The sequence below is a fragment of the Motacilla alba genome, chromosome 24, assembly GCF_015832195.1.
Source record: "Motacilla alba alba isolate MOTALB_02 chromosome 24, Motacilla_alba_V1.0_pri, whole genome shotgun sequence".
Classification (NCBI taxonomy): Eukaryota; Metazoa; Chordata; class Aves; order Passeriformes; family Motacillidae; genus Motacilla; species Motacilla alba.
Window position 1 is genome coordinate 7277924 of NC_052039.1, and position 27916 is coordinate 7305839.

General features: G+C 44.7%; 2 protein-coding genes across 4 annotated transcripts; one reads left to right on the top strand and one right to left on the bottom strand.

Annotated features, from left to right (window-relative positions):
- Positions 1–63: 63 nt before the first annotated feature.
- CXCR5 (C-X-C motif chemokine receptor 5) lies at positions 64–7718 on the bottom strand. Of its 2 annotated transcripts, none has more exons than XM_038161404.1 (2): positions 7606–7718; positions 64–4266 (listed from the first exon to the last, which is right to left on the bottom strand). In XM_038161404.1, exons 1-2 carry the CDS (start codon positions 7642–7644, stop codon positions 3190–3192), a joined length of 1116 nt encoding a protein of 371 aa, XP_038017332.1. In that variant the 5' UTR covers positions 7645–7718; the 3' UTR covers positions 64–3189. The 2 variants fall into 2 exon arrangements, with proteins under 2 accessions (XP_038017332.1, XP_038017333.1); XM_038161405.1 differs by lacking the exon at positions 7606–7718 and adding an exon at positions 6436–7587.
- Positions 7719–9439: 1721 nt separating this feature from the next.
- DDX6 (DEAD-box helicase 6) lies at positions 9440–27509 on the top strand. Of its 2 annotated transcripts, none has more exons than XM_038161245.1 (14): positions 9440–9596; positions 11552–12015; positions 13455–13518; positions 13990–14094; positions 15322–15451; positions 15937–16083; positions 16354–16448; positions 16935–17057; positions 17550–17678; positions 17999–18115; positions 19632–19695; positions 20582–20683; positions 21424–21607; positions 23110–27509. In XM_038161245.1, exons 2-13 carry the CDS (start codon positions 11816–11818, stop codon positions 21597–21599), a joined length of 1452 nt encoding a protein of 483 aa, XP_038017173.1. In that variant the 5' UTR covers positions 9440–9596; positions 11552–11815; the 3' UTR covers positions 21600–21607; positions 23110–27509. The 2 variants fall into 2 exon arrangements, with proteins under 2 accessions (XP_038017173.1, XP_038017174.1); XM_038161246.1 differs by lacking the exon at positions 9440–9596 and adding an exon at positions 9603–10055.
- The last annotated feature ends 407 nt before the right edge of the window (positions 27510–27916 follow it).

Here is a 27916-nt window from a genome sequence, read left to right on the forward strand (position 1 = left end):
GGGCATTGGGGGAGCCCCTTCTGTGCAGCACTCCCAGGCACATGTTCATTCATGCGTTCCCTTACTTGCACTCACCCATGCATGCTCCACTGCCTGCCACGGCCCTGTGATCACTGTGTGTGTGTAGCAGGATGCTCTACTGGAACCCCAGCTCTGTCTCCTGGGAGACTTGGTTGCCCTGCAGGAAATGCAGAGCAGTGTGCTGTTGTGAGGGTCTTTGGGTTCCCATCTTTGGGGTTGCCTTCATCAGAGACCAGGGCTTCCTCTGGTTTGTGTGCTGGAGCCTTGTTTCCAGAGCACAGTCCGGGGCTGGAGGCGCAGAGGCTGTGCTGTGGATGGTGGTGACATTGCCTTCCCACGCATCATCTCCCTACTTTCTGCAGGAGCCGCCTTGGAGCTCCCCTTGGCTCAGTCCCCCTTCCTGGTGGCCTGGGTTGGCAGAGTGCATCTGCCTCACTTGGCAGCCATGGCATAGGGGCTGAGCAGAGCTCCACTGGGGAGGATGGAGGTCTGCCCGAGGGCTGCAGGGGTGGCTTTGGCAGGGTGAGTACTCAGCAGGGAAGCCCACTGTGGGGCAAGGTGTTGTGACAGCCATGCAAAACTTGAGGGGATAGCAAGGATTTTGCTGACTGGAAAGCAGAGCTTCCTCTGCAGTGAAGGAAAGTTCCTCTTGCTTTCTTCTTATCCACACTCAGCAGGCTGGCTGCAGGCAGCTGTGGGAGGAACAACGGCAACCTTTGGGGAAGGTCTGCCAGCTCTGAGCCAAGCCATTCACAGGCTGTCTGGGCCAAATGTAGGTGTAAGGGCAGTTTTCCAGTCAGGTTAGCAGCTGCTGTAAAATTGGGGCAGGAGGTGCTGCAGTAAGTGGAAAAGGCTCCGTAAAGCAGAGAGGTAATACAGTCTGGACTGACTCTGAACACAGCAGAGCCTTCTGTGGCACTGGTGAAGGGGAATCTGAGCAAGGTGCTCCTCTAAGCCCTTTGAGCAGAGCTTTTCAGAAAGGTGCCATGTGCCCACTTAGTCCTCTCTGATGCATCTCCCTTGAATAAAGTGACACAGTTGCAGACAATTGCTTACAAGCACTACACATGAGAAGATGGTGTTTTATTCACCTGTTTATTACAGCTTACCTCAAAACTTCCTAAAGGTTTGTACATACCAGTGCTAAAAGCTATAGTAACAATAGATGTGTAGTCTGTTAACTCTCATTTGAGTGCAGATTTTCTTTTTACTTTGTGACCACTGTTAGAATTTTGATTTATTATTGAATTCTTTGATTATTATTTTTTTCAATAACATTTTCATGTAGAAACACAGTTGTCACCATTACCTGCCAGGGAGGTGTTTACAATGCTTCTGCAGTGGGTTTTCTCACTGGTACAACTGTGGAGAGCACAACTGCAGCCTGAAGACACTTGCCCTTCTCTACTGCATGTATGTGCCTGAACAACCACAGTTGCCATTACTTGAAAGTTTCATCTTTGAAGATGCGGTGCTGCAGGAAATGGAGAACTGCCTTATACTAGATGAGTTTTCTCCTCAAGTCACAATGTGAGATCAAGCTATTGAGATCTCTGCCTGAGTCAAGCAGAGGTAATGTGGCCCCTTCCATAATGGCTGATCTTTTTAGCAGGGCCCTTGAGTACTGTGAAGTTCACCTGGGACTGAGCTGTCTGCTAGTGGGATGAACTTCAGAAGTGAGGTTACCATAAAATTACTGCTGCCACAGGAGAACTAACATTGTTTCAACACTGCTTAAAATGTGAGGTGAAGGGTAGAGGAGATTTTAAAGTGTGCATGTGAGGAGGGTGACACTGGTATGTATGGCTCTCCTACAGTTCAGGCCACAGCACTCTTTAGGAACAGATGTGTCAAGGAGCAGCGTTGTGGGCCTGCTGCCATGTTAAACTGTGACAAGACCTCCTATCAGCAGCAAGCTGTCTTGAGTCTGCTGGGACTTCCCCACACACCAGCTTGTGGTGCAAGAATTAATGATGGGGAAAGCTGCTGCTCTTACTTTGAAGCAAATTATCATCAAGCTGCCCTGATCTGAGCAGTTTCGGCATACTTGCAGTTCAGGGCAAGATCACCACCCAGGTCTGTCCTCTGTACACCTGGATGCAGTTAATCTCTGAAAGCCCTGTAGGTGCAGGTGGAGGAAAACTAACAGAAAGCATAGTACAAAGCAAAATGCCACATTTCCTCTAGCCTTGCTAAAAACAAAGGAGACTTTCCCTTACTCTGGGGCAGTGGGTCTCCTTGCTCTCGGAACCCATAAATAGCCATACAACTAGCTGCCAAAAAAAAAAAGTTATACCATTAGCTTTACTAGGCTGTGTGGTTTCTCTCCCCTGTGTGCACTCACAAGACTGAAGCCATCTCCTCAGATGGTGTTCCTCCTTAAAGGAAAACTTTTGCATAGTCAGGCATTTAGTTCAACAGCCACTCACAGGACATCATAACAGCAGTAAAGCAGATCAAATGAGTGGGGAAGGATGCAACTGGTGTCAGGAAAGGAGTCTGTGACAGACAAATCTTTCAGTCTGTGGGAGGACCTCCTGGCATGAGCTGTGCTGGGAAGATGAACGTGTTGTGGCGGCCTGGGGTGATGTTATGCAGCAGGAAGACAATGTAGCAGTCTAAGAGTGTCCAGCACTGTATGCCCATGCTATGGGATTGAGCTTTGCAGCCCCCATCAGTCCTACCTGCATCTCTGCAGTTGCGATGGCCACTGGAGAGCATGTGTGTTCCAACCTTAGCTATGGAAATGGAGACCTGCTTACTGACATGACTCATTTACTTGGCTGCAAATTTTTTCTTAACCCTGGCACCCCAGTCCTGTGCCTGGCCTTGTGCACAAGATGCCTGCAGTCCATTTTTTGAGGGAGAGGTGGGAATGTCAGGTTCAACCCACTTGAGTGACCATCTTCATCCAGCTCCACAAGAGTGACCATCAGACATCCAGCATTCACCAACAGCTGCCAGATGGATCTCTACAAGTTTGAGAACCAGGAAGAGCCAAGCAAGGTGTCTGATGGGATTTGGGTGTTTGGTGGCTATTGGACCTGTTTCCTGAGGAGTGAAGAAAGTTGTGGGGATGATTGTGAAACTTGTAACTGAGACCACAGCAAGTGTGCCACTGGAAGGAAAGACCCAGGCGAGTTCTGCCCCGCAGGCAGCCTTTCCCAGCTAGAAAGTGGAGATGGAGGTGGTGTTGTCAGACTCTATCCCACTGCCCTTCCTTGTCACCTCCAGGATCTCCTGCAGGGTCTCCTGGCTTATGCAGCCAACCTCCTGCAGGATCCGGAAGAAGTCGTTACGGAACTTGACCCCAATAAAAGCGTAGAGGATGGGGTTGAGGCAGCAGTGTGTGAAGCCGATGGCCTCTGTCACCATGATGGCTGTGTCCAGCTGATCTTCCAGGAGGCAATTCTTGGTGAAGGCTTCTAGCTTGGTAAGTGTGTTCAGGAAGATGACAATGTGATATGGGCTCCAGCACAGGAGGAAGATGCCTGTGACCAGGATGGCCACACGGACAGCTTTCTGCCTCTGCAGGCGCTGGGACTGACACAGTGCCCGGATGATGGCCATGTAGCAGTAACACATGACCAGCAGAGGCACAAAGAAACCCACAGTGTGGTAGAGGAAGCGAGTTGCCAGCCATGCATTGTTTCCATCAATCCCAACCTCTGGGAAGTAGCAAATGCTGCGGTTGCTGTCATCTGTCCAGACTTCCATGAAGATGAGATCGGGTAAAGTCAGAAGCAATGAGCAGAGCCAGACAGCTGTGCAGGTGAGGTGGATGGAGCGAGCTCTGCGTTTGCGGTAGGTGTGGATTGCATAGACGATGGCCAGGTAACGGTCCACCGCGATGCACCCCAGCAGCATGCTACTGCAGTAGAAATTGATCTTGTGGACAGCGCTGAGTATCTTACAGAGGAACTTCCCAAATACCCACCCAGCCAAGCTCTCCACCACACTGAATGGGAAGGTGAGCAACAGTGCCAGGTTGGCCAGGGTGAGGTGGAAAAGGAAGTTTTCTGTGGTGGTCCGAGACCGCTTGAACCTCTCTAAAATGACCAGGACCAGAGCATTGCCCAGAGTCCCCAAAACAAACATCAGCAGATAGATGAGGGGCATGAAGACCTTTCTGAAGGGGTCTCCCTGGTTGCCAACCACAGATGAGGCTGGGTTGAAGCAAAAGTAGCCCTCCAAAGAAGGAGTGGTGTTCTCAGCTTCGTAGTAACCACTCAGCTCCACCTGGCTCTGGGGAACAGAGAGAGTCTTGTTAATGGAGGGAAGTTTCTCAACACAAGAATCCAGTCAACAACTGCACCTAGCAGACCTAGAGCAGAGCATCCCCATGTCCTGCAGCCCACCTGCATCAGGAGGAGATGCTGTCTGCAGTGTGATGAGGCCCCTCTACTGCCAAGAGTGTAGCAGCAGGTGGAGAGGGTTTTCTCCATCTGTGACAGTGAGGGCTGCTCAGTCTATAATCTTTAACTGGAGTATTTGGGGATGTTTTGGTGTCCAATAAGATGATCAGTTTCATCTTCTGGCTCTTGCCAAGTTACCTGCTGGCAAATTTTGCTTTCTCACATAGAATGGAGCCCTCCTCTACCAGCTTTCCTGATTTTTCCCACCCATTTCTTATATGGACCACTCCTGTCCTGCCTGCCTGCTGTCAGGTATGAAGGTGGTAGGATTCACCACACAGCACATCTGTACCTCAAATTCTGTGCAGTGAACCGGTCCCCTTCTTCTCATCCTCAGAGGCCTGAGAGCTGCCTATGACAGAGCAAGGTGAGGTGGGGTCAGCAGCAGCCACCCTTTGAGATCGCTTCCCACACTCTCAGAGGAAGGTGTGGGGCAGGTGTGCAACACAACGGGAGGAAAACCTCTGAGGCACTGTGGTGCCATAGCTACAGGAATAGATGATGGAGAGAGAGATCTGTTCTGTTGATAAACCTTTCAGTTCTGAATTAATTGCAGTCAGAGCAGGAAAGGGACGGGAAAACACCACTCAGACCCCAGACTGATATCCAGTAAGGGAAGTGCAAGAGAGCTGCTGCAGATGTGACTCCCCCTTGGCTTGCTGTATCTTCTTGACCTGCCTGCATTCAGGCTGAAGCTGAGGGCAAGTCTCGAGTGCCAGGAAGCTGGAATTCTGCTCAAGATGAGCTCCCTGGATGGTGGTCATGCTTCAGCTGGCCTTGCACAAAAAGAGAGCAGTGGAGGAGGCTTGTTGCAAACTGAATATTAGTGACAACTGGCAAGAGCTCAGCAGCAGTCACCCTGAGGTTCCCCACCCACACCCTCTCTGGAGACCTGCACTGAGACTTCAGTGTTGACCACAGCGGAAGTCTCTGCTAATGCTTTCATACCTTTCACTGCCAGCTGCAGCAGTTTGCACCTGTTGCTTGTTCCCTCATCAGCCAAAGTTCCTGCTAAAAATACCAGGCCTGTTTTACACAGTTTTAGACCTGATTTTGGGGGTTTTTGCTCACCCAAGGGGCTACTAAGCAAAAGTACTGTGACCAGCCTGGAGTCTTGCATTGTACCTAGCTAAGGAAGCATGATTTACATTTCTTCTCTCTCAGGCAGCTTTCCCTGGGTAATGCACTGGGTGCCTCTGCACATGACTGTGGGGGGTAAAGAGGTCACTTGGCAGCAGCAGGGCTTATCTAAACTCCTCTGCTACTGAAACCACCTGCATGGTTCCAAGAGAAGCCTGGGCATGCTGATGGGGCATAAGTCTATGGGGCATTACCAAACTTGTAGAGCAGACAGCAGGCATAGGCAGTCCCCAAGCAGTGGATGGTAGGAGGGTCCACTCCCTAGGAGCACTCCAGTTTCCCAAGGGAATTAGTCCTTGGGAAAAGTGTGGAATAACCCTTCCCAGCTCTTGCTAATCTAACTGTGGGGCTGCAAGCCTTTGGTGAGAAGTATTTCCTGCCTACTCTGTACCTGGACCTTTCATGAGGAGTTAACAACACACATAGAAATCTGTGATGTGTTGGCCAAGGCCAGATCCTTGAACCTCTCTGATAAAAAGCAAAACAACCTAAAAACCTTTGCAATTTTGTGCAGTGACCAAACCAGGCTGCTCAGGCAGTGCAGATGACTGTGCTGAAAACCCCAACAGATTATATGTTGGAATGGGAAATTTCTCTGGGAAGAGGTTGGACATTGATGGGAAAAAGCTTTGAAGAGAAAAATTAAATTATGGAAAATGGCAGGGTTTGCTGGCTGGAGTGTCAGTCCTCCCTTGGAGCCATGCCAGCACTATTGATGGCAGTGGATGGGCAGCTTGGGCAGTGTTCAGTGGCTTTGGCTGCTGACCAGTTTCCAGCATCACCTTGTATTTGGAGCCAGAAGTGCAGAGGCTGAATGCCACTATCAGGCACCATCTGAGCAGGTAGGGAGGGCTCTTACTGTAAACCACTCGCTGTGGGTAGGGGAAGCGTGTGTGGAGCTGTGTTTGAATCGTCCTTGCCTGCATCTCTGAGCAGAGCGGCACAGAGGGGTAGGAGCGGACAGAGATGACTTGAAGACAAATAAAAGAGGATGAAAAATCAGAGTCTGGGCTGAGACAGGAAGGGCAGGGACCAGAGCTGCAGGAGATGCACTGAATATGACAAGCTGAAGCTTCTGGGAACTCTGCTGCAATTCTAGGACTGGAAGTGGGTGGCTGCCTGATCTGGTATGGGATAAGTCAACAGTGAGCATGCAGAGGGACCTTTGTACAGGTCTTCTGCATGACAATTGCAGCAGATTTGGGGGTGGGAGAAAAAGTGTTGTCTTTGTAATAGAGCAGTCAAGTGCATATCTAGGAAAGCTGTTCCTGCATGGATCCCTTTACCCTATAACTTGCATCACAGAGTTATTCTGGTCTCTGTGTGTCAGCTGTTTTTCTCAGTTCCCCACAACTGTCAGCGATCAAAATATTTGGATGTAGAAGTGAAGTAGCTTGTCCACTGTTACAGATTTTCCATGTGAATCACTCCCTTCTAGTCAATGCCAGGGCTGGGAGCAGCAAATCTCATTTTCAAAACCTTAGAACTGCAATTGCCCACATCTGTACAATCTACTGACAGAGCTTCTGCTCGTGACTTCTCCAGGGGCTGAACCAGGGAAATCCAGGAATAAGACCAAGGCTTGTGGAAATGGCTGTGCAGACAGCAGGGCAGCAGGAAGCAGAGGCTGGGAGAGGCTGGCAGCACAGGATGGGACTGCTGGAGCCCCGTGCTCCAGGTGAGTCACCTAGCCTTTTGCAGAGCCTCTGGTCTGTGTCCTTATGCAAGGACAGTACTCGGGCTTAGTGCGTGCCAGTACAGGTCCTGGTAGCTTTCCCCAGCAGAATACCCAGCATCCCTGGATCACAGTGGCTGTAGCTACACTACGCCGGCTCTCTGCAAGCAACAGCTTGTGGTCAAGTCTGGACTTAAGGGATACAAGGACTGATTACGCTGGCATAAGAAACGTCACAAGCTCTGCCTCTGCCAACAGGAGGGTTAGAAGATGCATGGCCAGAAACCTGGCCTTTCAGCCCACCCCAGCACTACCTGCCATCCCTGTTATCAAGCAAAGCCAGGCCCAACTCACCAAGTCATAGGTCTCTGATGAGTAGCTGACAGGCCCCATGGTTTGAGGGGCACAATCCTTCTCTCCTCCAGAAATCGCTGCAAAAGTTCTTTTCTGGGGTGGAGTTAATCATATAAGTGAGTGGGGAGGGGCACAGAATGTAACAATAGAGTATTTGCAAGGCAAATGAGCTCCAGGCATAGAGTGACCTGATTGATGTAAAGATTAACATCTAGCTTTATCATCTCTTTACTACTGCTGTAAGTTGACTTTTAAAATACAGTTTGAAGAGTCCATATTCCTTTGGTCTATACCGCAGAAGATCCAGAACATCATTAGGTCTTCCCTGGAAACCTTCTTGCCCACAGCTGTCCTTGTTGCAGGTGGTCCAAAAGGCTTTGAAAAGTTCTGCACTAAGGACCACCCTTACCAGAAACCTGCTAGATCCAGGCACTTCTCTGGAGCTGTGCAGGACTTTGAAGCATGGGTGTGATCTGTATGATCATCACCCTCTGCCTTGGGGTCCTCCTTGGTTGCTTTAACCCCAGTAACTTGTAATTGTCCTCTGCTCCTTCTTCTGCTGCTTCAGCCCTCATCTGGGCTTGGGGGAGTGTGAGGTGGCTTGCACAGGAAAGCAAGGCCTTGGCAGCCACTCTGCAAGTCTAGAGCAGGGTCAGCAGGGGCTGGGCAGCTTGACTTCACACGGGTAACAAAGGAGAATCAAGATGGGAAATCAAGATTTTCTCTGCTCGGGAAAATGGGCATTTTGTTCAGTGATGTCCTGCCGCAGACTCACAGTGAGAATGCCCCGCTCTGAGTCAGCAGAGTAGGATGGCATTGCAGCTGGCATTTTGGCAGAAAGCTTTTCCTGCGCGCAGCTGAGGTGGTTTGACAAGCACAGTCCTTGTCCTCCTCTTGTCTAGGTACAGCTGCATCAAGGCCTCTTTGCCAGCGAGGACTCTGGTGGGACTTTGGACTGGTGAAGGAGGAGGTGTTTTTCTAGTGAGCACTGCTGGATCACAACCACTCCGGATTCTTAGATCCCGACTTGTTGGGCACCTGCTGCCCCGAGGATGTCGCTGTCCTCCCCTGCCCCGAGCACCTCTGTGTGCACCTGCATGTGCTCATCAGCTTCGGGGCACTGTTTCTCCTGAGAGTTTGCAGAGCAGCAGGACCGGAGGGAGGCCGTACGGAGCTCGCACTGTGCCTCACGCACGGGGAGAGCACAGACTGAGCAAGCCCTGTGCTGCAAGAGCTTAGGGGTAAGGTGAGGAGTGGGGTACCACTGGGACAGGTCAGGGTGTTCTCAACCAGCTAGAACCACAGGGTGGAGCTGGTGCCTTTTGCTGCTGAGGGTGGAAACACAACCGCCTGGAGACAGCCGTAGATGTGAGGAACTAGGTAAAACCAGGAATGTTCTTGTCCTTTTGCATGTATTTTGGAAAAACATTTGAAGAAAAAAATTGACCGCAACGCAGTAACCACTAAGATTACATTTCCATTGTGTCTCGGTTTGTCAAAATCCACGTGTAACAGCTGTCTAAAAAGAAATGCCAATCGGCAGCCTGTCACGATCGGCGCTTAGGACTCCTACAGGCTGGGGCTCAGTCCCTCATTCTTACGTTTGTGCTGGCTGTGTTTTGATGGCCACATAGCGAAGCCCCGTTACGTGTGCAGGTTAAAAGGGAAGGGGTAGCTGTGACGGAGGAGCAGGATTAGGAGGGAAGGGGCAGCTCTGAGGGAGGAGCGCGAGCGGCCACCCCGCGAGCGCGGGCACATGGGCACCGCCCACTGGGTGGGACGTAACGCGTAGCGCACGCCGAACGTACGTACGTACGTACGTGCGCACGTACGTGATGCGTGCGGGGCGGGACGGTGCCGCCCGCCGGGAGGGGGAGGGCGCACAGGAGGAAGGAGGAAGCCGCCATCTTGGAGCGTCGAGTCGCCATAACAAGGCACCGGGGGAGCGAGAGGATTTTGTACCTGGGCGAGGGGGAGCGCGGCTGGTGGCGGTGAGGACGGGCCAGGGCGCGCAGGGCTCCGTGGGAGCAGGGCGAGGGGGCCGCTGCTGGCGGGCCGCGCCTCGCGGCCTGCGGCGAGAGCGCGGGCCTGAGCGGGGCCTGGCGGCGCCGCGGGCGGGGCGGGTGCGGCCGGACCGGGCCTGGGCGCACCGGGAGCAGCGGGACCGGGGGGACGGCGGGGCCGGGCCCGGGCGGCTCTCGCTGCCCGCCGGCCCGAGCGGCAAACTGCGGCCGCTCCATTGTTCGTCGGCGGGAGGTGTTGGTGTGGCGCAGCTGCGATCGGCGGGCGGCGCCGGGCCCACCGCTCTGCCCCGGGGCTCCGCACTGCGGCTCGGGCTCACCGGGCACGCTGAGCACCTCGAGGGCTCCCTTTGTGCCGGGCCTAGCCGACGGAAAGGGAAAGGTCCGGAGCTGATGCCCCGGCCGCCCGCCCGCGCCCGGAGAGCAGAGGTATGCGATGGAGGCCCTTTTTTTCAGTCCATTGGTTTGCGAAATGGTGGCGTCTCTTTCATCGGAGCAGGGAGATTTTTTTGGGTTCCGTGAGGCTGTGCGTTTTTTTTTTTTTTTTAACTTGTGTTCTTCCAAAGGATAGTTACGAGCGTAAGGATAGTTACGAGCGTGTGGGCACAAGGGACTGAGAGGTTTCATTTCCTATGCTGTTGGAGAACTTTTCGGCGTTAGAAGTCGGGTCTCATTGGCGTCTCTGGCTGCCTTCTTAACTCCTCTGATTTTTACAAAGTTAATGGCCAAGAGAAATATCTTTTCGAAGATGCCTTGAAAGTTAACTAGCAGAAAATCCTAGTTTCGCAAACTTCAAAATTTTGCTGGAAGCCAGCACTGACACACCTTAAAACAGCTGGGAAGTCTGAATTCCTTTTCCACACTCTTGAAATGCTCTTCAATGTGCTTTTTTATTCACTGGGAAAACATGCGTTTTGTTGTGAATGCCGAGGTTAGGAAGCAGTAGTCTGCTGGTTTTCCCTTTGTGTTTTCCGAAGATGCAGATGCTCAAGGCGAGCCTACTTTTTGTTCCAAAAGATTTTGGACTAGGGACGTTTTGCCTCCCTGGTACCATTGTAAGGAGTCTTCAGCTCTGGTCCATGCTTGCTTTATGTAAGGGGCAGACTTTGTATAGTCTTTTACACAGTTTTGCAGCCTGTTACATACAGAGTCAATATTAAGTCATGTGTGTGCAATGTTATCTTCTGAGCCCCACATAAGTCGTCGCGGACAGCAGGAAGGTAAGATCACAAGCAGGAAGCTGCATAACCAGCAGCATTACCGCCTCAGTCCAGGCTCAGTCACTTGACTCAAAGAGGCAGCTGTTTTCAGTTCAGCCTGATGGTGTTGTTTGATCACTCTTCTGAATAACCTTAAATCAATATCCGGTTGGAAACTGGGAGTAAGCTGGTTGAGCTAGCCTTTTGGGTTGGAGAAGTGTAAGCTGTTGTTTTGGGTTTACATAATCTGTATTTCCCATTCAAACCGAACAGGGCAATCAGTGTAATGTAAGGGTTTTGTCAGTTCTGACTGGAATGTCCCCTTGCTGTTGTAATCTTGCTTCTTGTCACAAACTTATGCATAATATTTTTCATGTTTTAGGGCTGGCTGGCTGCATCCTGGAAATGTGGGAATTTGTGGGGTAATTGAAGAGCCATCAAAGCAATTGATACACTTAGTGGTTACTTTATGAGAGGAGATAGATAGGTAGTGGAAGGTCGCTGAAAGTACAACTGTTTGGGAAGTTTTCTTTGGTGTCTGAAGATGTTAGGCAACACTTTCTAGAAAGGCAGAAAAAGTTTGATGCGTGTCTTTATAATTATCACTGAGAAAAGAAAAAAGCAAGTGCCTGGGGAGAAATTTTTCTTAAAATATAAGAGTAAACTGATGTGATTCACATAGACAAAAATCCACATACTAATTGTTATTGTCTGCTTCTCTTTCAGATTGAAGCAAGTGAATTGTGATATAACTGAACTTCAATAGAGGGCTTTTTTTAAAAAAAAGTTGTTCCACAGTGCATCAGAGCAAGTTACTGCTTTACTTTTGAGTGACTTACAGGTGCTTGCCTGCATTGCAATAAAGGACTCATATATTGAGCAAGACTTATTTATCTCTTCATTTTGGAGAGTCTAATAAACTGTTATTACAGTTTCTGTACTGACTTTCAAAGTTTTGAAGTCTAAAAAGACATCTTTAAAGATAAAAGCATGAGCACGGCCAGAACAGAGAACCCTGTTATAATGGGTCTATCCAGTCAGAATGGGCAGTTGAGAGGCCCTGTAAAACCCAGCGGGGGCCCAGGAGGTGGAGGCACACAAACTCAGCAACAGATGAACCAGCTGAAAAATGCCAACACAATCAACAATGGCACTCAACAGCAAGCACAGAGTATGACCACCGCTATTAAGTAAGTATTTGTATCGCCTGCCATGAAAGGAATGTTTAAAAGTTGTGTATAGGAAAGCATTCTTGGATTGCCACTTGGAAAATGCTGTCTTCTGTTGTTTTGTCACACGGGTGGTTAGAAGTGTCCTGTCATGTACATTACGAAAAAAGCTGTATTTCCATGTGCAAGCTTCTCTCCAGCAGTTATTGTTGTGAAAATCCAATTTGATGTGGTGCTTTTCTGAGTGTGAGCCACTGTCAGAGGTAGCTCAGCTTTAGAATCCTGTGTTTTTTGCTTGTTGGAAGTGGTGCAAGAGGGAAGTACAGGAGTGGGAAGGAACTGAACTGACGTTTAAGACTGAGGAGGAAATGCCACCTGGTCTCAGTCTAATTGTTTATGCCTTTCAGTTTGTTGCAGTTCTTTCCTGTGGTGAGAAATGCTTTAAAGTCAGTTATCTTCTGTCAGTGATCTGAAAGAGTAGTACCTGATCTCCTCATTGTAATGCTCTGGCTTTAATTTATCAAAGCCTGAGCTGAGAGGATACAGTCCCACTGTGATATCCTGCTCCCATCGAGCTAGTGCTGGTTGGAATTTCTAAAAGGTGTATAATACTTGGATGGTATGGTAATGTGTTACATTTTTTTTTCTTTTCCCCCATGAATCTTCCTCCTCCTCCTGAACAGCACTGGCTTTTATTTTATTTTCTTAATTATTTGTGCAAGAAGTGCCAGCTCTCCTCAGAGAAAGTGTGATGGAACACTCAGGTTCTTAAAATCTGCCTAACCTGCTTTCCCCCCCCCCCCCCTTTTTTTTTTTTTTTTTTGAAATGTATTACATAGTTACTGTAATGAATGTTGTGAATTAAACTCATCAAAATTCACACATAACTTCCTGGGGCTGGTGATGAGAAAGACTTTTTCTCTTCTCTACAGTGGCTTTCAAGGGAGGATGGGTATCTAAATCTCACTGAGAGAGAACAAAGTTTGGTCAACAAGTGGACTGATTGCTTACTAAGTTTTTTCACCAGAAGTGTTTTTACCTTTTCACCTTACTTGGGGATTAAGATTGGGTCTTCCCTGGGCAAGAGAATTTTTCTTTGAAGTCATGAAATATTCTTGTGTGGGTTTATTATAGCCAGTTTCTGTTATGTGACTAAGTAAGTGCTCGGTTTTGTATCTGTTCTGCTGTTTGATTCAGTGCCCTAAAAATGGGACCTGAATCATGACTGGATAAAGATTTCCCAGATTTGTTTGGCAGACAGCTGATTTTGTCTGTTAACAGCTTTTTGCCTGTTACATCCTGCTTAGCTCAGAGAAGACTTGAGCTCATATGTGTAGGCAGTGCTTTTAGCTTTGAGGAGGTGAAAATATTACATGTTCATTGCTATAGCTAAGAAAAAAAATGTGCAAAATCAAAATATTCATTATTTAAAAATCTGTTTTCATTTTATTTTGCTATAGACCTGGTGATGACTGGAAGAAGACTTTAAAACTCCCTCCAAAGGATTTGAGAATTAAAACTTCGGTAAGGATGATTGAATTGTAGGAATAAATATTAAATAAAACTTGTGGGAGAGATTGCAGTGGTAAAATACTGTCCTGAGTGAAGGCTAAAAAGTAGTTCAGCTCCTGCTGTTTTAAATGAAGAGTTAATTTGTTCTCTCAACTGCTTGTGAGTGATGCTTCTCTTGGAAAGCTCAAAAATGGAGTTCACTGTGAATTTATTATTTTATTAGTCTTATAACATGACACAGGCAGCATCTGCATCCTGTGAGGCAGATGGGAAGGTGCCACTGTGTAGAAGCTGTGTTTGCCTCTGAGAAAGCCAGTGTTTCCTTTGCCACTGTAGGGTGTTGCATGACTTAATGGGAACTCTTGTGTAGTAATTTGTGGTCTTCCTATACAGGCAATTTCAGATCAAATTAACAGCTGCAGGTTGTATGACCTGATCTTATGGATGTGCTTTTTTTTTTTTTTTTTTTTTTTTATTATTTAGGACGTGACCTCCACAAAAGGAAATGAGTTTGAAGATTACTGTTTGAAACGGGAGTTGCTGATGGGAATTTTTGAAATGGGCTGGGAAAAACCATCTCCTATTCAGGTTGTTTGCAAACAGACTACTTAGATGCTGCTTTTAACTTCTGTAAATGTATTGACATTCTTATACCTAGATGTCTAGTACTTATGCCATCATTGGGGAACATTGAAGCTGTGAGTGAAAGAATTTGGTGTCCCTTGGGAAAAGCAAGAATTTCTTTAACCCCCAGCTAAATCACTAAGTCAGTCTTTGAGTGACTTAGTGATGGGACTGCCTTACACTTTTGGACACATTTAACTTGGATTTTCCTTTTCATGCTGGAGGTGTTAATTTGTTAATTCTCTTTTCAGTAACAGTACTTTCACATAAGTAGTCCCAGAGGTCTGTTCTATAAATTTTACAAAACTGAGTTACCATTGACTATGTACCTTTAGTTGTTAAAAATATAATTATGGCTTTATCACAGTGTTGGCTCTTTTTATTGTAATCTTACAGAAGAAGAGTTATGAAGATTGTAGGAGAGAGAATAATATCTTAGCAAGTTTACTTTTCTGTTCCTCCATCTTTCTTTTACTTCTAAGGCTTGTTCTATTAAGAACTGTTCATGGGTAAACTTCAGGGGGGTGGAAGGTTGAATTCTCTTTTAAATAGTCTCTCAAGGTTTATCACTGACACAGCTCTACCACCTTGTCTCTTTAAGGCATGAGAAAACTATGGCTTGCTTTGTTTATAAACAAATTCTCATTATGCCATCTTTCCAAAAGGCTGAGATTTCTTTAGATGTTGCTGAAAAAGGTAGTGAAATTAAAAATACACGGGGCCTGCGTTTGGATGGCTGAAGATTTTATGATAAGTATATCACAGGAATATAGAGGCTGGAATCACATGAACTGAGGTGGTTCTGATGTTCAGATGTAGGGGGGAATCTTTTTCCTTAGGAGGAGTTTGCTAGTGACTGTCACTGTCTCTTCACTTTTTGTTTTCCCAACTTTTCACTTTTTTCCTAATGTGTTAGTATGGGTTTACTAGTGGTACCTGATCCCTTTCTTATGATCAGGCAAGATAAGGACTTCTAGGTGGGAAGTGTTGGGAAACTTTACTGATGGGTTTAGCTTCTTCCTGTTGTGAGTCTGTCATGCTTGCAGTTGCAGGATAGTAATAATAATAATAATGGTCATGAAACAGATTTCATGTGGTACTGTTAGTGAGGGGAGTTAAATTTGGTCAGCCTCTTCAGTGAAACATGGCTTACGATTAATTGCTCATGCACTTTTTGTCCTTACATTTCAGGAGGAAAGCATCCCCATTGCTTTATCTGGTAGGGATATCTTGGCTAGAGCAAAAAATGGAACAGGCAAGAGTGGAGCCTACCTCATTCCTTTACTTGAACGGCTAGACTTAAAGAAGGACAATATACAAGGTCAGTTGAGGTGGATCACACTTAGCTGTTGCCAGGTAATGGTGCCAGTCACAACATAAGAGACTTGAATCTAAAACTGGTTAATGAAATTGGGCAGTGTACGCTATCTGCTTGTACTTCCAGAGAAAGCTAATGGGGAGTGATGGAGGGGAGGTGTAATTTGCAAAGTCCCACAGTTTTTTTCAAAAAGTTCAGATAAAAGAAGGCTTATAGACTTTTCTGTCTTGCCCTGGAACATGGATGTGGAGTAATAAGCAAGCATGCTGGCTGGGATACTTGTGCAATGGGTGCATCAAGGGCTGGAGAACCCTTGCATGGGATTTGCCTTGTCAAAAGCAGTTGCTAGGTCTTGTTCAGGATACCCAGAGTGGAATTCCTAAACTGTGCTTTTCGTTGTTTTACGTGAAGTCTCTGTCTCCTCTGAGGATGAGTTTTTAAGATACAAAGTGTTACTAGTAACTCACAGTGATGTTTTTAACTTCTAGCAATGGTGATTGTTCCCACCCGTGAACTAGCCCTGCAGGTCAGTCAAATCTGTATCCAAGTCAGCAAGCACATGGGAGGTGCCAAAGTGATGGCAACAACGGGAGGAACCAATTTGCGAGATGACATAATGAGACTTGATGATACAGGTTAGAGCACTTTAGCTACGCTAAGGTTGCTGTTTCTTTGTGGCTTTTGCAATGGGGTCATGGAATTTCTGCTTGTTACTGTTTGCCTGTTTACGGAACAGACTACCTACAGTGTTTTGTTGGGTGTTTGTATACTGTTGTCATTCTTCCAAAGTGCTCATGTGAAACATAGCCATGAATGTGGAAGGAAAGACAGTTTTAATCACATTAACATTGTGGGTTTTTTTGTTTCTCTCTTTTTTTTTTTTTTTTCTTCTCCTCACCTTACAGTGCATGTGGTGATAGCTACCCCTGGGAGAATTCTCGATCTCATCAAGAAAGGAGTAGCAAAAGTTGAGCATGTCCAGATGATAGTATTGGATGAGGCAAGTTGCTTATCTTAAATGTTCCGGGATTTTAACACCAAGTTAAAGGAATGATGTGTCTCAGTCAGTGTCCTTGTGGTGCACAGCAGTGATTCAAACTTGCTTAGAGACATTGTAAGGTCTCCTCCATTTCTGAGTATTTTTGAGAAACTGTTTTGACAGTAGGCATTTTTTGCATGTAAATCTTCTAAGAAAACAGCCTAGGAAGATTTGCTTTTCCTGTCTTTGCCAATGCTGAAGAATAGAATAACAGTCTATTCTGCAACGAAGGAATGCATTTCATTCGGTTTCTGTTTGAGTCAGCTGTGCCTTGCCATGTAATTAGCATACAGGCTTCTGAGTGAGAATATAGTAGTTTGAAAGCTTTTGGATGGCTCTGGTAGGAGCCCTGGTAACTGTTTTTTCTTCCCCCAAATGTGTAGCTACCAAAAGGCTAAAATCTTAGCCATTATTTTAACTTGCTGTTTATTACTTCTGTTGTTACAGGCAGATAAGTTGCTGTCTCAAGATTTTGTTCAAATAATGGAAGACATAATTCTCACGCTACCTAAAAACAGGCAGATTTTGCTCTACTCAGCCACTTTTCCTTTGAGTGTGCAGAAGTTCATGGTGAGTGGAGATGTGTCCCTGTGTAGGTATGACACCATCCGTGTGGTGACATTGTGCAGGAAGGATGTGAATGAGTGGTGCATAGCTGTTAGGGCTTGGTATTCTAAATACATCTAAACTTCACAGGTTTAATCTAAATCAGCCTAAGTCTAGGACAGAAGTTTGAAAGCAGTTCTTGACCTGCCGTTGCATTAAGGGGAAGCTAGGTGTATGCCTATAAGGTTCTGTTTTCCACTTTGTGTATTAGTTACATCATTTATGTGGATTTGCTTCTGGAGGGTGCGCCTGTTTGGCCTGTTTAGTCACCTTGGATTTATAAGTAATTGTTTGTGAAAATTTACCCACCCTGTCTGTTTTCAGCATAGCATGAAGAGTGAGTGGATAAATAGTGCATCCTTGTCTTGGAGGAAGTTAAGTGTGGTGCAGAATGGGAACTACATACATTGTTTTACATGTAGATCTGCCTGCTTTATCAATATCTTTATTTTTCAGAATTCCCATTTGCAGAAACCCTATGAAATTAATCTGATGGAGGAGCTGACCTTGAAGGGAGTTACTCAGTACTATGCCTATGTCACTGAGCGTCAGAAAGTGCACTGCCTCAATACACTCTTTTCCAGGGTAAGGAGCAGGGCTGTGTCAGGAACATACCAGAAGCCTTTTGGATCATGAATAAGGCTGAGTATTTTAAAGGCAGCCTAATGAAAGTTTTTCTTTGTCAAAATGTGCTATGTATCTAAGGCTAAAAATGCAGGCTTCTTGTCCAGCATTTCTGTGTTACAGAACTTTCTTAATTGTTTCCTTTCCTATACAAAATATATCTGATGTAAATTACCAGCAGCATACCTGCTGTGCTTTCTTTCTGGACGGGATTTAGATGTGTCTGGGATCCTCTGTTAGTAAAATGCTGCATTTATTGAGAACACTGTTTATATGTTCAGCTCCAGATTAACCAGTCGATCATTTTCTGCAACTCCTCTCAACGGGTTGAATTGCTAGCCAAAAAGATCTCCCAGCTGGGCTATTCCTGCTTTTATATCCATGCTAAAATGAGGCAGGTGAGTATGAAGTCTTTTCCACCCCACCTCAGGCTTTACTGAATGGCTGAATTAAGTCTCATGCTTGCTTTAAGTTTGCATCTTCATCATAAACTGAAGCATGTATTGCTTTGCTATAGCTTTGGTTTTAGATAGCCACTGCCAACCTTCCCCCATCCCAGTTCTCTTTCCAGACTATTCAGTGTATGTGTTCAGTTGGTATTTTACTACTTCAGGTCAGGTTAATTAGTCCCAGTGTAAGCGCAAACTGCAGCCAGAAGGCACAGTTCTTAGTGCTGCTGCCTTGCTTTGGCAGCATGGGGAGCCAGGGTAGAGCACGCAGTGTAACTAACTCAGATGAAAATGAGCCTGAATTAAATTACAAAAACCCCAGTACGTAGCCCATCGAGTGCTCTCTGTGGCTTTGCAAACAGTAATCTTGCACTATGACTGCAGGAGAATCTGAGAAGTTGAGGAGGTAGATTGGATCAAACCTCTTGGTGAAAGCTGTGGCTAGTGTATGGTGACCAGATACTTGCTATGGTGTTGCTGGTAAAAAATGCCATTGCAGCTTTGCTGGTGCAGAGGTTTCTGTTAATTGTGCAGTAGCTCCTTCACAATACTTCCTCTAGTTGCATACTATTAAAAGATGTCAGAAGGCTGAAGTGATGTTTGTAGAACAGGCGTACTTTGAAGCGTTTTTTTAAAATTTTATATGTAAACTAATGTAGCTTGCTGCTTATGCAACTGACAGGTAGTGCCAATGTTTGCTGGCCCAGATGCAGAGCAATAATTGAGCAGAAACAGAAATGCTGGTGTTATTGAGAACAGAGTGATATGGAAGTGGGTTTCTCGATGTTTGATTTTTGTATGTTTTTGATCAGTCAGTAGATGATCTTTTTGGCTAAGTGCAGCTATGTTTTTGCAGAATGCTTGAGCTTGTTCATTCCCTCTCTAAATTTCACTCAACAGTGATACTACTTACTCTTAGTGTGGCCCAAAGTGAGGTGTTTGTGAGGGGAGAGTCTTCACAGAAAACTGACGCATCCCACCCTTAATTCTGAATTGGTAGTGAGAAATGCTTCATACTAGAAAAGGAAGTTACTACCTGCTTCAGTTTTTGAGGGAGTGAATCAAACATGTGAAATTTGGCAAGGGGGGCTGGAGAAAGAGAACAGTCAAAATATCAGTTTAGCTTCCTTGATGTGATTTCAGGTGATTTTAACTTTAGCTAGTCCTTTTCTGAGGTGGTTTTGATGCTGCCATAGGAGGTTTTAAAACACAGTAAGTTAATTGCCTTCGTTGAGAAGTGGGGTCAAGACCCTCTACAGTTAATTCTTTAGAACATATGGTAAGGAATGCTAAAAAATTGGTACTGGCATCTTCTTTCTACTCAGCTGTTCTCTAACAACAAGGGGGAGAAATGTATGCGATTGAAGTTGAGTGTTAGTTACTGGAATATACCTGAAAGTAACAACTGGTTGGTTTGTGGGTTTTGGTTTTTTGTTTCTCTTTGTTTATATGTATGTATTTCCAGGAGCACCGCAATCGTGTATTCCATGATTTCCGAAATGGCTTGTGCCGCAATCTCGTTTGCACTGGTGAGAGTTCCTAAACATTTTCCTGTTTCCAAAGTTTATGATAGAGAGTGCATTATCCCAGGTATTGTAGATCAGTTAGCTGTAATAAACCAAAACAAGATGTTTTGATAAGATGTCTCTTTGTTAAGCCTGCATGTTAGCAGGGTGCAGCACTCCTTTAGGCATGAGGGATTTTGTCTTTTGTGAAGGTGCAGCTTGCCAACAAATCATTTTACTGCAGTAGTGTTTTCTTTTTATTTTCATGTGTGAAGGTTCCCTGAGTTATTGGGTCGTCAGTTGTATAATATATCTGCAGAGCTGTGACTGTGGTCATGTGAAGTTTTGCTGATTCTTTTAAGTGTTCATAGCTCACTTTTTCTAAATACTTCTGTAGTTTTGACTGGCCTGTGTATGATCCAAGTTCTGTGTTGTATGGCCTGTTTATGGCAATACCTGGCAGTGTCTGCTATCGCTACATATGTCTGGGCCATCTTAACAAAAATCGCTAGAAGCAGAATAGAAGTAGTTGAGGTGGTGGAATGTAGTTCAGGTCTCAAGTCTGTTGTGACCTTGGCAGTGCACAATTCTGTGTGAAGAGATGCTTGAGAAGAACTACTCTGAAATAGTGTAATGTGGAAAAAAATAGCTTTGTGGTTGTTTTTTCTGCGTAGATGTGCAGATCTGATGGTTTTGGTTTTTCTTCTTACTTTATTCATGTTTACGAGGTATACAGAGCAAGAGGAAACTGTAACAGGATTGTATGTAAACTGCCTTTGATACAAGGAAAGCTTATATCTGGAAACTAGCACAAAGCAATGTTAATCACTGTTAATCTTTACACCCTAAATACTGTCAGCGTTCGAGCTCATTGAAATTCACTTTCTTTGTGATCTGGATTGTCTTTCAGATCTGTTTACCCGAGGTATTGATATCCAGGCTGTGAATGTGGTGATAAATTTTGATTTCCCAAAGCTGGCAGAAACTTATCTTCATCGCATTGGCAGATCAGGTGAGAGGAAATACCTGTTTTAGGCACAACTTTGCTGATGACTGTGATGCTTTTTAGCGTTGAATTGGCTTTTGGTTTTTTTATTACTATATTTGAGAATTACCTTAGGTAGCTTTGATTTTTCTGATGAATTTATTTTTGGGTATCATTTCAGATGGCTATCCTCACTGAGGATATTATTATCTGAATAAAGGGCTGTTCTCTTGAAACTGGCCTGAACAATCTAATGGGGGAAAAAAAAAAAGCATATCTTGCTTTTATCTCAGGAGACTTACTATTGCCCCTGTTTGCAGTTTGGGAAAATTGTATACTAAAATCTCAGCTTCAGAGTGTCTCAAGCCTAGAGATGTATGCTTTCTTCTGTATGTGTTTTGAGGTATGTTTCTACTGTCTGGGAGCCAGCAGAATATGCCCTGAAGAAAGGCAAAAAACAAAGGAACTTGGTGTAGTTGAACTTTATAGTTCAGGCTTGTTCAAGAGCTCTGGAAGACTTTTTGCTGGTAGTTATCCTAGAGCTTTGGTCAGAGCCTTTTTGAACCTCCTGAGTTTTCTTACTCCTACAGCACAACAAAACTCCTTACCAAAAACTGATTTGAAAGGTGTAGAGACCGGTGGCTGGATTTGTTTTTAACATCACAGAATGATACTAACTTCACAGTCTGCAGACTTTTTATCTTTTTCTGTCAGCCCCTATGTTAACTCAGTTCAGTTTAGGTGTGTGTTTTTGTTTTTTTGTCAAGGTCGCTTTGGTCATCTTGGCCTGGCCATCAACCTAATCACCTATGATGATCGATTCAACCTGAAAAGTATTGAGGAGCAGTTGGGAACTGAAATTAAACCCATACCAAGCAACATTGACAAGAGCTTGTATGTGGCAGAATACCACAGTGAACCTGTAGAAGATGAGAAACAGTAAACATGCAGGTATGTAAGTGCCTTGCTGAATAGTGATGTGTTGAATAACAGGAATGTTGTTGATGTGTCAGTGTTACCTCAGGGGAAGAGAGAAACTGATGTGATGAAAAAGCTCTGAATGTGAAAACAAGGGTTTGAAATAGAATGTCAGTGCAAGGAATTCCGTGGATGTGCTGAAGGTGGGAGGGGAGGGATGAGTATTTTTTTAGTTGTTTTAATTGAAATGCTGACCATGTGCTAAGGAGATCAAAAATGGGGAAAAGGGGGAGTGGGGAATGGTGTTGGGAGAGGCAGGATGGAGTACTAGCAGCCTAATGAATTGTTTCTGTATTGCTAAGCTGAAATGAGAAATTGGTGAGGGGCAGAGAGGAAAGTAGTCCTCAAAAAGGTGAGGAGATAAAATGGATAGCTGTGAGAACAGAGCATCAACTGAAGAGTAAGCACCTCACCAGCCAGAAGGACCAGGTTCAAGCAAAAGGTGCTGCCTCTTTTGTATCCTTTGGTTCATAGAATTCTTGGAAGTGAACAAAGTTATGAAGTGAAGCTGTAATTCATCTTTGCTGCCGCTTGAGGTCGTCTACGTAGTTTCAACAGAAAATGAGGTTTCACTGTTGGAGACTAATCTAAGTGCTCCCTCTCTCATCATTGTCTCAGGAAAAGCTGCTGAGTTAAGTCCTTTTCTAGGAAGATGACTTGCCCTGGACTGCAGTCAAGCTAAATTGGCTGCAGGATGATGATCTGACCTTAGTTAAGATGTTGTCATGCAAGATCCATCACCATATGGTTTGGGCTGAAAATCATTCTTATGTGTTCTCTTCTCAGAGGTCAGGAATTAGAAAGACAATACCAGTGAAGCTGCTGAAATTCTTTTCAGATGACCAAAAATAAAAGAGTAGCTATAGAAGCAGACTGCTTGATAGCATTAAAATGAGCCTATGGTCCTTCTTTGAAGTCGAGGGATAACTCTAGGTAGTCATACCAAGCTGACTTAAAAGCTTCTGCTTTGATGATTGAACCTTTTTAATGTTTATAAATAAATAGAATACAAAACAGGTAATGAAGGGGTAACAGGCTCTTGGATAGTAACAGTTAATGACTGTGGAACAGCTTCCTAAGGGGAATGTTGGGAGCTTGCCAAAGAGCAGTTTGCTGCTTCCTGAAATACAAGAAACCCGGAGGTAGTCACGTTCATAGGTACAGAAGGGCTTTAGCAGCACCTCTTTCTACAAAGCTGAAATTGGTGTTGAGCTGTTCAACGTGTCCTTTGCCTTTTGAGAGCTGTTGCATAGTTATTGTATGTGATTTATCGCTTTGTGTTCTGGTTTTGTATAGAACCAATTTAACTGAGGGTGTTGTGGTTGTTTGTTTTATTGGGGGTTTTTTTGCCTTTTTTCCTTTTTTTTTTTGTTTGTTTGTGGGGTTTCTTTGGTTGTTTGTTTTGGGGTTTTTTGTTTGGTTGGTTTGATTTTGGTGGTTTTGTTGTTGTTTTGTTTCTTTTTTTTTTTTTTTAGGCTTTGATTACACATGCCAGAAGGTGAAGCCCTATGATCCAGATCTGTGACACATCGTTTCTTTGGGGATACCCTTCTCTTTGTGGGTTTTTCTTCATCTTTTCATTTCGGAACTATGAAGACTAAAAGAGCTCGGCCTTTTTTTCTCTTTAAATTTGGCAGCAAGGAAGAAAGAAGATAAAAGGAGGAATGTCTTTTTGTTTTTCCACTTGTTTGCACTGTGTGCTGATTGAACATTAGTTGCACTAACTGCTGGTTTTAAATTTTGTTTTCTTTGGGCGGGAGGGTCAGCAAGGGAAGAAGAGAAACCCTGAAAAGAGAAGAATCTTGATGAACACGAGCTTGTCTGCTATTTCAAATTCTTTAACCATTGACTGAGTGCATTTCAACTTCTCCCTGGTTACTCATCTGTTTTTTAAGCTAAAGAGCTTCTTACTTATTCGTGCAAAGTGCCTTATGCTATGAGACCATTCAGAATATCACCTTTCCAACACAGCCCAAGGAATCAACATCTGTTTTTGATTTCAGGTCAAAGTTCCACTTTCTTCCCCTTCTCCTCCTTCCCATGTACTCAAGCCCAGGGCTGGGAGGTGAAATGTATTGGTTATTAGTAATACTCCTTTTTCGTTCCAACTTACTTTTTTTATTTTTTTTTTTTTTTTATTGGAGGAGTTGATATGCATCTGCAGTTCACCCAAACTGTAAATATCTGTATTTAAAATGAAACCAACTTAAAATCTGGGCTGATTAGGTGCAGCATCATAGCTCCAGAAGGAAAGAGTAGCCTGTGATCCTTTGCAGGAGCCATAAGAAAAGCCCTGTGCTCTAGCAGAACACTAAAGACTGGTTTCCATGAGTCTTCATTAGTAGTTACAGCACTTGACAGGTAGACTTGTTTCAGAGCCATGGCCCTCTTTCTTCTGGTGCAGTGTGTCCCATAGAAAATCAGATGTGTATATTGTACAAACTTTGTAAATATGATTTTTTTTTCTGTTTGGGTTCATATATAACTTTTTCTTTATGATGAAGGTTGCTGAGGTTAAAGGGATTAGACTGATTATGGGAGCAGCTAAAGATGAGAGGGGCTCAGTTTTCTGCAACACTAAACAATGAGAAGTGCTCTGACCTCTGTGAACTGCAGGCCACCACAAGTGTCCCTTGTCAGGGTGGATTTACTCTGGTGCTAGCAACAGTCCTGTACTGCTCGTATGGAAGAGATCACTTGTGGGGCTCCAAGGCCTCCAAATCCATAGCTCAGCCTTTTGGGAGATGCTCTTTGATTTTCCCCTTTAGAAACTTCAGGAACTTGACAAGCTCTTAAGGAGTCCATGACCTGTGTTCCACCATGGTGTGAGGGAAATCCAGTGGGTGTCGCTGAGCAGTATACGCGTAAGGTGTGGATTTGGGTTTGAGAGACCATAAAAAAACCAGCTTACGTGCATAAACTGACAGTTCTGGAGCTTTGTGGAATTGATTCACTTCCTGCAAGTGCTGCATTTTCTGCCCAGAGTGGCCTCTGTGCAGAACTGTGAGCAGGTAAGGGCAAACCCCTGTTAATGTCAGAAGCTGCAGGAAGCTGCTTGCCATCTACTCTTGTTTGCCATGAGTTGCTGTCTGTCATTTTGCATTGTATATTGCTGAAAAGTGCTTTCTGGTCAAGTAGTGTTGCTTTAAATTGTGCCCCTCCCAACATGCTTGATGTTTGGCCTGATCTACAGGCAAAAGGAGTGAGACAAATCAAAAAATTACTCTTTTTAAAATCCCTTTTAGCCTGTTAACCACCACTGTCAGGAGGCACCTGGGTGAATACAATCCCTTTTGCTCAGTCATTTATTGCATATACAGATGCTGCACTCACACCATGCTTGCTTACCTTTGAGGCAGGATTTAATTGTCTTAATTTCTCCCCATTTTGACCCTTTTTTTGAATTGGAGTAAAATAGTTTGGAATTGCAAGGTGGACTAGCCGTTCCTTTCCTTGATGATCATAAATAGAAGCCAGGTGCCTCCTGACAACAACTTTACAAGATTGAAAGGTTTTTGTGTTCAGGATGTTTTTCTTCTTTTTGTCAGCAGTGACTCCATAATTGTAGCAAATGCTGCACTAGAATACAAACTCAAGAGCTTGGTCTCTGTGAGCCACATAGCTTATATCTGACTGGCAGGTACTAAATGTAAACAGTTTTGGGGTGCTTTTTGGGGGTGGGGGGTGGGAGCTTCTGGGTGGTAACTTCGACCAAAAGTAAAATCTTGCTCCTGTACTGCAGCCAGCTTATGATTTTCCAGACAGAAGAGGGATCATTTTAATGCAACAAAGATATGAAAATGTAAATAAATTTTGTATCTCACCAGGGCATGCACATGTAACAAGAACAGGATAGCGATGTCAAGTCGGGTGTGTGTGCTCTGCATGGATTTGTGGTAGGTTAGCCTGGTGCCATGCATTGATGGTCCCTCTTGAAGCACAGAACTTTTGAAAGTATTACTTTAAAATTGGCCTCTCATTGAGGAATGGCACTTACCTAAACTACCGGGGGCACCATTTTTAGGTGGCTTCTTGTCAAGAAAGAAGCAGCCTATTTTTGGTGCTAGTAGGCTATCTCAAACTGATGCGATCTTGCAAATGGAAAGATGCTCCAGAAGACTAGGATAATCCTAGTTTTTTTTTTGTTTTGTTTTGTTTTTATTTTTTGTGTGTGGGTTTTGTTGTTTTTTTTTTTTTTTTTTTTTTTTTTTTTTTTTTTTTTTGTTGTTGTTGTTGCTTTTTCTTCCCCCCTTTTTTTTTGTTTATTTGTTTGGGGCTTTTGTTTGTTTTTATTATTTTGGTTTGGGGTTTTCTTAGTTGTTTTGTTCCCTACCCAAAAGTAAGGAGTGTGTATAAATCTTGGCTTCCTGAGACTTCTTGTGAGCTCCAGTTTTTGCTGGTTATCAGCCTTTACGGATGTATTAGTCAGAACCTTCAGTGATGAGCCCAAGGTCAAATACTTCCTCTGACAGAGTTGATGAGAATGAGGATCTGATGTGTTCTGCATTGCTTTTTTGTTGGAAATCTGAAAGTGTCACTCTATAAATCTCTGAAATGGGGCTTCACAACTGTATGAGGTGGCTGTGAAGAAGGAATCTTCAGCCCCTTGAGAGAACCTATGGGCCAGTCTGAGTGTCCACTGTCAGGTGGGCACTGTAGCTGCTGGAGGCCTTTTCCCAAAGGGAGGGGGGTGGGTTGGTCTCAAATACGTGTTTCAATTTCCAGAATGAGATGGGAGCATCTTTCCTTGCCGTCTGTGACTGTTTTTGTGGGTAAGAACAGGGAAGCTCAACATGAATTCATGTTGTGTTATATGATGGTATCAAATCATCTCATTCTGATATTCTGTTTATTTTTATTTGGGATGGGGGGGAGGGTGTCTGCTCCAAGGATTTAAAAATGCTTCAAACACTTTTTTTTTTTTTTTTTTACAAATGATTGATAGGACACAGACCTGAGCAGATGGCTATCTTGCCTCAGTTTCTGTAAGAGAGGTTACAGAGCTGTCATGCCACATCTCTTGAGCTGCTATTGTGGTGGTTCTTGCCCTGATGCTGAACTTCATAATGCTGCTGGGGCTGCTGGTCATTACTTCCTGAGAACAAAGTGAATTTTGTTCCCAGAAACTCCAGCAGTACAGCTGCCATGGTAGAGGTTGGGCAACTGTAGTCCCTGCAGGGAGTTTTCTGCTTGATGTGAACTTCTGGTCCATCTTTTTCGAATCACAGTTTATCTTTGTAATCAGCCAGGTCTCTGGACCAAAGACCATGCATCTGAACTTCACAAGAAGGCTTTGGCAGATTATCCTGTAGGCTTTGCTCAGTTCATCACTGCGTTGCTAAAATGCCTCTGCGTGGAAGCATTGTTAAATTCTGCTGTAGACAAGGTGGGGAGGAGGGGGGGTGGGTGGGCCGAGGGGAGTAGGGATGTCTTTATTAAGATACAGCCTTGCTGTATTTTAACCAGTAATTTTGGGGAAGGGGTGTCAGGAGAAGAAAATAGTCACTGTTCCCCTTATTGAAAGAAACTGGAACTTTTATTTCAAGAAAAAAAATTACTTGCAATTCAAATGGAGTGTCATAATCCAGTAGACCCTCGAGAAGGGGTTGCTATTCTAACTGGTAACCAGCAAACAATATGGTCTTGTCCTTCAAAACAGTCAAGGGAGGGAGGGGAAAATTGGATTTCTGTTAAATTGGCAATTGGCAAACTCTCCAGTGGAGCTCAGATTTTGTTCAGAATGTGTTTTCTCTGGCTTTGTATGTGTTGCAGCACTGACTTGTGAAGAGCTTCATGAGTTGTGAGTGCAAAAAAGATGAGTGGAAAAATCCTGATTTTGTTAATTAAACTCAATAAAAGCTCCCTGGAACTCCCATTTGTTTTGTTTTTTCATTTAACTCTGCTGAGCGAAAGACGTGCTGGTGTCCTTATAGGGACTCATGGTCTGCATTGGATGCAACAACCTTTGGAGAGAAGCCTCAAGAAAAGGAGGCTCGCAATAAAAGGAAAAGTGCTCTCCTGTGTCCGTGAGAGGCATCCTTTTTCTGCACAGACCTACAAGGTCCCACTTTGAGCAGTGCCTGGAGCACTGGAGCAGCAAAAGCGTACAGTTGCAATGAAATGAAGTACTGTGTAAGTACATAAATGCGGAATGTGTTCTGGTTTGCTGGGGTTACATTGAAACAAACTTACACGTGTAGTCAAAGGTATAGCTTTATTTTTAATATACTGTATTGCTTTTGTTAAGCCAAGAAGCTTAATTAGTGAAAAATAACACAGATA